At 38.5% G+C, this 10,804-nt stretch overlaps 1 protein-coding gene across 2 annotated transcripts; it reads right to left on the bottom strand.

Annotated features, from left to right (window-relative positions):
- Positions 1-6,476: 6,476 nt before the first annotated feature.
- On the bottom strand, positions 6,477-10,033 carry LOC107792986 (SPX domain-containing protein 1-like). Of its 2 annotated transcripts, XM_075234118.1 has the most exons (4): positions 9,398-10,033; positions 8,084-8,128; positions 7,843-7,966; positions 6,477-7,279 (listed from the first exon to the last, which is right to left on the bottom strand). In XM_075234118.1, exons 1-4 carry the CDS (start codon positions 9,635-9,637, stop codon positions 6,762-6,764), a joined length of 927 nt encoding a protein of 308 aa, XP_075090219.1. In that variant the 5' UTR covers positions 9,638-10,033; the 3' UTR covers positions 6,477-6,761. The 2 variants fall into 2 exon arrangements, with proteins under 2 accessions (XP_075090219.1, XP_075090220.1); XM_075234119.1 differs by lacking the exon at positions 8,084-8,128 and having other exon boundaries at positions 9,398-10,025.
- Positions 10,034-10,804: the final 771 nt, after the last annotated feature.

Raw genomic sequence — 10,804 nt, forward strand, 5'->3', positions numbered from 1 at the left:
GTTCCTGCCGCACCTTCCAAGGTTGGGGTTTGACACAATTCCTATAACTGCTCCTTCGACTATACTAGCCTCATGTGATATGGTGGAATAGTGATGGGTTGAGTGCCCGACACCAAATCAATTCTAAAATCGATATCCCAACCAGTGGCATGTATGGAAGGTCTATAGTAAACACATCTGGGAAATCCCTCACTACTAGGACTGACTCAACAATAGGAATATCAGCACTAACATTTCTCACGAAAGACAAATACGCCAAACACCCATTCTCAACCATTTATTCAGCCTTCAAATATAAAATCGCTCTACTGGGAGTGTGACCAAGCGAACCTCTCCACTCCACCTTAGGAAATCCTAGCATCACCAACGTCATGATCTTAGCATATCAATCAATGATAGCATGGCACAGATATATCCAATCCATACCCAAAATCACCTCAAATCAAACATACTCCCCAATGTAAATACATGAACAAGCATATCTAAAGAATCATGAGGTATATCCAAATAACGAGCAAAATAGGATGACACATAATAGTAAATGGAACCAGGGTCAAATAACACTGAAGCATCCTTGGGGCACACTGAAATAATACATGTGATCACGGCGTCGGAAGCAACTATCTCTGGTCTGGAAGAAAATACATTCTGATGGGACTGACCATCACTTGATAGACCTCCCCCTCTAAGGTGACGTCGAATTAACTGAGACCAACTCCTTGGTGGTTTTGCAAGTAGTGTAGCTATTGGTGCTAAAACCATAGGTTGTGTGCTCTATTGTGGGACTCTAGTAAAAAGTCTGGGTCAATCCCTCTTGAAATGACTCAAGTTTCCATACTAAAAAAAACCATTCCTATGATGATGATGCTGACCTTGATAACCCGAATAACTACTTGTGGAACCCTTAGCAGACGGAACACGGTAAGAACTTTGTGCCAACAATGCATTAAATGATAAGTGAACTGGGCAAGCACTGTATGAACTATGGCTAACTGATGAACCACAAGGAATCTGACAAGCTGCCTGAGTGGGCCTAAAAGGATGGTCTCATACTAGGTCACAATTATACCCTCTTAGCGTAGCTGCTCAATCTCTCTAGGAAGGGAACTGAGAACTGATGCCATGTAAGTAATGTTGCGCCATCTGGTCTGCTTGACTCATAGGCCTACCACCACCTGTAGGCTGGCCCTGTTAGCTGAAAAGTTGAAAAGTCGACTCCACTGGTATCCACAATACCCGTTGTGCAAAGAATCTGATGACACCAATCCAAAACACACCAAGCATCCTCTGACTCTCCTCCACTGAACTAGGGAGGATAAAGCCTTTGAAATTGCCCCTACCTCTTATGCTCCTCGGTTCGAGCAGCAACAACTGGCTGAACTGGCAATACCCATAGTGTCTGATAACCCTAAGCTAGTGGCTGGGTATACGGGCAAAGGGAGTCTGGGCTCCTCCCCCAGCATGTGAGGTAGTTGGTGCAACTGGTATCATACCCGCTTGAGCCAAGCTCGCGTACACACTCAAAATACGAGCCAAAGCCTCCTAAAGTACATGTATTGCAATGCATGCCACCGGTATCGGAGCTGGTCCCATCAGCTCAACAATATCTAGAACTTACTCCTCCACTGGAGCAACTGGTGGCTCCACAGGTGATACTCCAGCTACAGTGTGAGCCCTACCTCGACCCTAGCCTCTCGTGGCCCTGACTGTTGGCACTGGTACCTCCCCCCTCCCTTTGATCTGACTGAACGTATCCTCACCATCTTTGAGAAAATAGAAGAGTAAAGGTTCAAACTTCATATCTGCATGACAAGAATGCAAGAAAGTGAAGTTACCTAACAGTTCGGTAACTTCTCGAAGATAAATACAGACGTCTTTGTATCGATCCGCAAAACTATACTAAACTTGCTCATGCCCCGTAGAGCCTATGAACCTAGGACTCTGATACTAAATTTTCATGATAAAAAAAACACAACCAGTCATGATGACGCCTAACTCACTTGCTAGGCAAGACAAACATAACAATAGTGAAACATAGATACTGAATTAACAGAAATAGTACAAGTCTAAAGCCAATAACATAATATAACTGCGTCAAAATACAATAATCCCCCGAAACTATTAAATACAGTGTCATGAGCTCTAAATAGAAGTACAAGTTTGGAATCCAAATAGAAATATTGTTTGAAAGAAAATAGCAGTGCTAAAGAAAAAGAGACGTCATGACTGCGGCCGAGATGCAACTCTACCTCGTCTCTCCAAAGCTAAACTCATCAACAAGCCTCAACTACTGGTGATGTATGAGCACACCTGACCCCACGTACTCCACAAGTATCATAACTAACCTCGACGAGGTAATAGAAGCAAGAATTATTAATGATATTCGCTATTCACCTATACAGTTCATAAAACTCTAGCAGGTGCAGAACAACGATATGATCAAGTCATAAACCACAGATAAAATCACCTTGGTGCACACAATAACTTAACATACTCTGCCCCGTCAACAATCCAGCATATAAAGAAGATATGCAAATAAAACACGTAAGCAACCAAAGAAATTACAAGTAAAGAAGAAATGCAATAACTGAATCAAGCACAACCAATCTTTCCTCATACCGCATGTACACCATCAATAGAGAAACAAGAGAGGGTGACCCTAGGGGGATGGATCCATATTCACACGTTGCACGGATAACTCACGTGTTGTATGGATAACTCACGTGCCAATAATATCAACGGCACAGATAACTGACGTACCAATAATAACAATATCTCGGATTCACACAGATAACTCGTGTGTTGCACAGACAACTCATGTGCCAATAGTAACAATATCTCAGATCTGCACGGAGTATTCTTGTGCCAATAATCACAACCGCACGACCAATTCACGTGATACTAGTCCAGTATGTAATACAGAGAAGGAAGATATACAAGATTACATGTAAATGATAAATGAATATAAAATTTCATACTCCTAGGCTGGTATAAGTGACATGCTAAAGTTTATGCATATGAAAGGTGTGATATCATATGTCAAGTTAGGCAATTACATCATGAAAGTAGCAATTATCAGGTTCAATCAAGACATTAACCTCTATCTAACCTCAAACATACTTCAAATAGCTCACAAAAGGGGTACAATATAAGAAATATCACAACATGAAGCTTAGCAATCAATTCAAGGCATATCATAGCCCAAGCACTACTTGAGCATGAATAATACCCTGGTACACGCATATGGGCTCAACCCAACACATGTGCACCACCCATAGCACGTAGCTATCACAAATAACTCAAGAAACTAGTGCATCGGCCGAGTTTAGGTAAGATACTCCCTTACCACATGAATCAACCTCTGGAGGGCTCGAATCTAGCCAAAATAACTTAACAACATCAATAGAAGTCATATAAAACAACCCAAAACAATAAAGCTATGATCTGGAATCAATTATGTAAAGTCAACCCAAATATTCAACCCTGGGCCGGCACCTGGAACCTGAAAAAAATCACAAACTCCGAACACTCATTCTAATATGAGTCCAAATATATGTGTTTCATATGGATCCGACCTCAAATCGACCTTCAAATCATAAATTCTCACTCTCCAAAATCATAGTCCAAACCTCCCCCCAAATCCCACCTCTAATTCACATAAATTGGGTGTAATAATCTATGGGTAATCAATATTCAACACCAAACTCAAGTAAGGATTACTTACTCCTTCAATTGTGATGAAAATCCCTCCAATAATCGCCCCCAACCGAGCTCCATAACTCCAAATAATGAAAAATTACCAAAACCCTTTGAATTATAAAACCATCTTGCATTTCCGCTTTTACAGACATTTAACCGCATATGCGGTGCCACTTCTACAGTCAAAATACCGTATATGTGCATTTGACTCAACCTCCTAACCTCCCGCATCTGCGGTCCCTCATCCGCATATGTGGAACTGCTTCTACAATCCAAGTTCTGCATTTGCAGTCTTCCCTAGTCTTCTTTTGGGGCTCCAAGCCCATATTTTCGGACTAGCATCTGTGACTTCAATTCCACAGATGCGAAAACACCAGACTCAACAGTCTTCAGTAGTGCCAACATAACTCAAAATGATCTTAAATCAATCTGAAACACACCCGACGCTCCCGGGACCCTGTCCAATCATACCAGTCAATCCCAAAACATAATATGAACATACTCGAGGCCTCAAGTCACACAAAAAAATATCCAAAACGTGAATCACACCTCAATTCAAGCCTAAGGAACTAAACTAAATTTCTAAATTTAAATTTTATGCCGAACATGCCTAAACAACTCTGAATGACCTCAAACTTTACATGCAAGTCTCAAATGACACAACAGACAAATTAAACTCTCGGTCAAACCTACGAACCTTCTAAATCTTCAAATTTCCAACATTTGCCAAATAGGACAAAATCAACCTAAGAACCTCCAAATCCAAATTCGGGCATACGCCTAAGTCTAAAATCACCATGAGATCCTATTGGAACCATAAAAATGACCATATGACCCTATTAGAACTCTCAAAACACTATTTCGGGATCGTCTATACAAAAGTCAAACTCTAGTAAACTCGTACAACTTAAGCCTTCAAGGGACTCAGTGACCCAATTCAATCCAAAACTTCCCTTAAACCAAACCAGCCACCCCCGCAAGTCACGTAACAACAAATATAAATAATAAACCATCAAACAGGGTAAATAGAGCTAAAATACTCAAAATGACTGGTCAGGTCACTATAGTATGCTATGCGATTTACAAAGTTTTCACACTATACAGCTCTTCTAGTTTCTACTAAGAGGGAGAGTGTCAATATATTTGTTAAAGGACTCACCTACAGACTTAGGTTTGGGATGGCTCGGGAGATGGAGACAAAGACTACCTTTTATCATGCTATGGAGATTTCTAAAAGGTTAGAGCGTATCCGCAGGCTGGATACGGAAGATAGGGAGGCTAAGAAGCCTTGTGATTACAGAGGATTTAGTGGTTCTTACTCTGGGCCAAGGTTTGACATGGTAGAGGTCATTTCAGCCGACCAGTTCAGTCAGGCACTTCAGGTTTCACGTGGTTCCCCAGCTAGCCATGGATCTTAGAGTGCTCATACCGGACAGTCATCCTTCAGTGCACCTCCCGCACGGAGTTCTTACAGTGGTTATTCTTGTCGCCCGGGGCAGACTCAGTCCTAGTATCCATGTGTGCAAAGAGCTTGTTATGAGTATTGGTGATATGAGGCATATGGTGAGAGATTGTCCTAGGCTTTAGATGAGTGTACCTCAGCAGGATACCCAGGCCATGATTCTCGCTCCAGATGCTACACCACCAGAACATCTAGTTAGATGTGGGGGACATGTGAGGTTGTCACATTAGATGCATTCATTATAGGTATTGTTCAAGTCTGTTATAGAGATGCTTCAGTATTATTCGATCTGGGTTTTGCTTATTCGTATGTGCCATCCTACTTTGCATCATATTTGGATATGTCTCGTAATTTTTTAGATACTCCTATTTATGTTTCTACACATGTGGGAGATTCTAATATGGTGGATCGTGTATATCTGTCATGACCCAAATCTCACCATAGGAATCGTGATGGCATGTAATCTCTAAGTATAGGTAAGGCAATCACTTGACAAGAATATTTAAATCAACAAAACATAATATAAGAAGACATAATTTAATATAACTACGGGAGTAATGATAACATTAGTCCCAAAAATAGCCAGAACGCATTACAATTTCCCAGAACTAAAGTAGTACAAAGTCATGAGCTCTAAACTGGTACATATGAAGTCTCAAAATACAATATTGTTTGAATAAGAAAATAATAGTATCAACACAGGGATGGGACTCCAAGGGGTTGCTGATGACATCCAAATCCAATCCTCGAAGAGTAAGCGGACATGGTCGCATGCAGTATAATATACCCAACTATGAATCGGAGTTGAATCTCATAGAGAACAATACGTAGGCGATTAGAAAATGCTTATTATGCTAATCCAAACAATAAAAAAGGTTTTGAGAAAATATTATAACTAAATGTGAAAATATAAACTAACTTAGAAAGCGAGTAAAATGATTAATGGCTACAATCATGGATACAATGGGAATTTTACTCAAGTAACGATCCAATGTATTTCACAATTTTACAAATATGAGCAAGTTTATGTTAATTAGCCTCGGATATTAGTTATATATTAGATTTTTTCGAAGACTAACACGACTTCTAAATGAATTATCCCTAAAAACAATTAAGAGATTAAGTTCACCCGATGTGGCTACAAGTAGTTCAATCTTATCCCTAGGTAGAATCCATAAAATGGGGGTTAACGCCTCAAGCTCTTGTTAATTAATCTTTCCCAACCCCAAATTACCTTTTTCGAGATTAATTCAATGTTAATGGGCGAGTCCTAGGTTTAGCTAATCCCTTTGTAAATATTAAAGAAGAATAATAATTATATAAACAATAACTCATTTCAATTTTAATAAAAATCATTTAATACATAAGAATAACAAGGCATTTAATCCAAACTTTAATAGTGAATATTTCCATAAACAAGATTCAAGTATTGGAATAAATACTACACACTCGAATATTCAATACGAGGCAAGGATAAGAAATTCTCATCCAAAGTCTTCAAATCATCAAGTCCCGAGTGTCTGTGCAAGAACCATATCCCAAAGCTTGTCTTCTTAGTCAATCAGACCAAAACTTAGCCATAGATGTCTGCCCAAATGAGCTAGGTCATGTATTTGTGGGTTCGAGATGGCGGCAAAGAGAACATGCTGACAGTTGAACTTCCACTTCGGATTTCCTGCAAGACTCTCAATGCTGATTTTGTAAGCTTCAAGTACATGTTTCCCTTGTTTTCAATCGCGGAAAGTTCTTCTGGATCTTTGACTCCGCCGCTTCCTTCCCCTCCTTGTGCTTTAGAGAGCTTTTCAATGGCTGCAAGTTCTTCTGGATCTTCAGCTACCCTGCTTCCTCCATCAATACCTTCAGATGGTTCTTTAGTTTCTGCAACTACTTTTGTATCTTCGACTCCACTACTACTTCCTCCGCTACTTTCTTCGTCTCCTAGTGCTTTAGATGGCTCATTTTGGGAGAAAAGGCTACTAAGCATGGTCTCACACTCCTTCACTAGCTTATTTAGAACATCAGTTTTAAAAAATGGCTCCTCTAGCACCTTTTGGATGACAGGCAAGCGAATAAGAGCACCAGTACGTTTATCATACTTCTTTAATATCTTCACTAATCCTGAAAACAGCATAATTACCCAAGTGGAAAAATATGTAAAAATCTATAAAAGAACTGAAAATGCAATCCTAATCGTGTCAGTGGTGCAATTATGTATGGTTATACAATGCTAGAACAAGGCTTTATGATGCCTGGCAATAAGTTTCGCTATTTTCAAGATTCTGTTACAAATAGATTGGCAAATGATTAATTGAATACGTGAATTAAAGCTTCATTTACGATTTGCCACATCAAAAGTGAAATTCTGCTTTCTTACACTACTTTTTTATGCCCTACAAACCATTGAACCTTTACTGCATAATTTACATAGAGAATGAAAAGTCAACTTAGCTTAAACTGCAACAGAATATACTTCTAATAAGAATTTACCAATGCCCTCAAACAGAAAGAACACTGTTCACATTACCCCATGAATGACAACATAAATACGGTATAAAGTAAAAAAAAAAAAGACCTGTTGAAGAATACATTGTTAAAGCATATTATTGTCATTCCTATGCAGCACGCTTTCATTTTTATGACACTTGTTAATGCTGTTAGCTAAAATATTAATGGCTGAGTACCTATATAATTAAGAGCACTGTAATTTTCCAATAGAACCATCTGTCCATGAAGATCCACCAGGTCTCTACCTATTCTCATCAACTCTTCCGAACTTCTAATCTCAGCAATACTATCTCTTAAAACCTGCATTTGCCCAACAAGAAGGAAAAACAAAAAAATTGGAAAAGATCAACAACAACAACAAACCCAGTAATTTCCCACAAGTGGGGTCTGGGGAGGGTAAAATGTACGCAGCCTTACCCTTACCCTGGAAGGGCAAAGAGGTTGTTTCCGATAGACCCTCGGCTGGAGAACGGATGAAAAAAGTAATGACAATAAGTAGGAATAACAACAAGATAAAAATAAGACCGAAGCCAAGAAAGTAGTGAAACTCTAGGAAGTAATATCAATCTACGATTAAAAGGATATCATACTAACACTAATGCTAGCAAACCGAGTAAAGAGGAAGAAGCCCTAATTCTAAAATTTTGTATCATATAAGCAATCTTATCATGACTCGACTAGAAATATAACAAAAGGACTTGATTACCATTTCTCTGCTATCATGACTCATTGCCTAGTACAAATGCACCAAAGCAATTAAGACCATAACTGTTGTACAGAAGTTACATGGTACTGCACATTACTCTGTCAAGAAAAAAAACAGATACCATAATTCTATTCTAATCACCTCAAATGCAGAACACAAATTCTCAGTTATTTTTATCATTTTGACAAACTTTAAGCAATTGTAGTATGCAAAAGATGTCCCATAACACGACTAAGAATTGCAATGAGATGCAATACTAATATCCAAATACACATATTTTCTTCTTCTCTGCTTAACATAAAGAAGAAAGTTCCCTAGAATTAAGATAAGAACACTGAGAAACCAAAAGGAACCAAGAATAATCTAAATGCTACAACAACAAGGCTCCAATGAAAAGGTTGGAAAGTATTTTAAAGATCAACAAGGATAGGGGAGAAATGGAATGTATAACAAAAACCACACTTCCATGATTAGAGGCAGAGGCACCGCCGTGCCATCCAACACCACTCCCTGAAGATTACAATTAAGAAACAAAAATACTGTCTATTTATCATGATGTAGTGAATCCGCTGTGACAAGCAAGGTTTTGGCTTAGTGGTCAAGTTAGTTTTTACCCTCATGCAGAAACAAAATAGATGAACCCAAATTTTCTTACACTAGACTGACATTGTTTATGCAAACATCTGCGAATGCAACTTTCACAATTGCAAACTAGTTGGAGGGTTAGCATAAGAATTGCCAGTCAGTATTGGGACAAATTACTGAAATTAGGGTGTCATAAAACCAAAACGACAAGTAGCATACAAAAACAATGGCTACAACTTTTTTTTTTTTAATGACGAAGCCAGCTTGTGCGCATGATATGTGCTACATCCCACCAGTGCAGGTATAACATAAATCTGCCTACAATGACTAAAACTTAAACCCAACTAATTGGTATTCTTATATGGATACTCTGATACCAATCTGTTCAGTTTCGTTCCACTCTTAGGGAGTGGTAATTAATAAGGAAAATAAAAAGATACCTTGAATTGAATGATATAATCCTCTTCTTTTTCGATGAAGAAAGAATTAAACTTTTCGATTTCCTCCTCTAAGAGCACCACAAAATCATTTACCTCCTTTCTGTTAATCCCATCATTATTAGGATAAATCAATTTCAATTGCTTCTTGAGATCCTTGTAAGACAGGAACTTGTCCTTCCATTCAGGCAGAGTCTGTTCTATAAGGGCCATCAACATCATCAAGATCCTGCCGAACTTCATAATCCAAGAATTGCTTTTTTTAATAGCAGTAAAGGACTTGTATATATAATGCGTTGGATTCTATGATTGTTTGGTAGGGAATATCGGAATTAGCGACGCACGATTCTCTTGGGTATATGGTTTGGCCACTATATATGCTCTTTGGTTCGATCGTCGAATTTTCTAATTTTTTATTTGCTCCAATTGGGGTAATTTGGCAGCAAGATAAATTGGATTCCGATGGTTGTTTGTATCTTAGGGGTACGGAAAATGAATCGAATTGGAATCAAATCCACATAAAAAATTGACATTTTGTGTTCGAAAAAAAGTCCCAACCAAATTGCCATATTATAAACCTATTAAGGCTACCTTACTCTATTGAGCAAGCCATCTTCTTTATAAATTTAAGTGTTGATAAAACTATTAAAGCATAGGAATAACTCTGCTGTTACTGTATATTCATCTAAAAATAGCTAACAAAAGTTTAGCAAATCTTTAACTGATCTGAACCCACCAACGTCAAGCTGACTCCAATTCTCGTTAATGCACTTTGTCACCAACATCCAATTTTATTGAAACACCTATCTTTTACTCGTGTTGATGCACTTTATCACCAACATTCTAATTTTGTTGAAGCACATATCTTCAACTCCCGTTGATACACGCAGAGGCGGATGTAGTGTATTGATTATGGGTTCAACTGAACCCATAACTTTTGACGCGGAGTAAAAATTTGTATGTAAAAATTCATTAAAATTACAAAAATAGTAGATATGAACCCATAACTTTAAAAATTGAACCCATAGGATTTAAATCCTGGATCCGCCTCTGGTTGAGACTCATTTGGAACACCCAATTTTGTTGAAGTATTTCTCCAACTTCCATAGATACAATTGTGACCGGCTCCCAATTGGTGATGTACTTGTCACCGGCTCCTTTTTTTATTTTTCCTTGACTGCTTCTCTAATTTTTAAAGAGGAGCCTCTTTCCCTTGTGCCATTATTAGCTTGCACCTCTTTAAGTTTGCAATTATTTTGCTCAATTCTTATCAACATGATTGCTTTCCATACATATAACATTGGCCCGATATTTGCCAACATACTCAACGGCCAGATGGGCGGCACATATGGCTCGTCGCCTACCGGCATCAGAAGTTATTTGATTCTCTCCGAAAATTGTAGAAACTTT

Source organism: Nicotiana tabacum, chromosome 17 (assembly GCF_000715075.1).
Source record: "Nicotiana tabacum cultivar K326 chromosome 17, ASM71507v2, whole genome shotgun sequence".
NCBI classification, from domain to species: Eukaryota; Viridiplantae; Streptophyta; class Magnoliopsida; order Solanales; family Solanaceae; genus Nicotiana; species Nicotiana tabacum.

Coding starts and splice junctions, on each gene's coding strand:
- LOC107792986 (XM_075234118.1), bottom strand. CDS start 9,637: ATGAAGTTCGGCAGGATCTTGATGATGTTGATGGCCCTTATAGAACAG. Junction 8,129..9,397: donor ATTATATCATTCAATTCAAG/GTATCTTTTTAT, acceptor TCCGTTCTCCAG/CCGAGGGTCTATCGGAAACA. Junction 7,280..7,842: donor CAGTGCTCTTAATTATATAG/GTACTCAGCCAT, acceptor TGCTGTTTTCAG/GATTAGTGAAGATATTAAAG.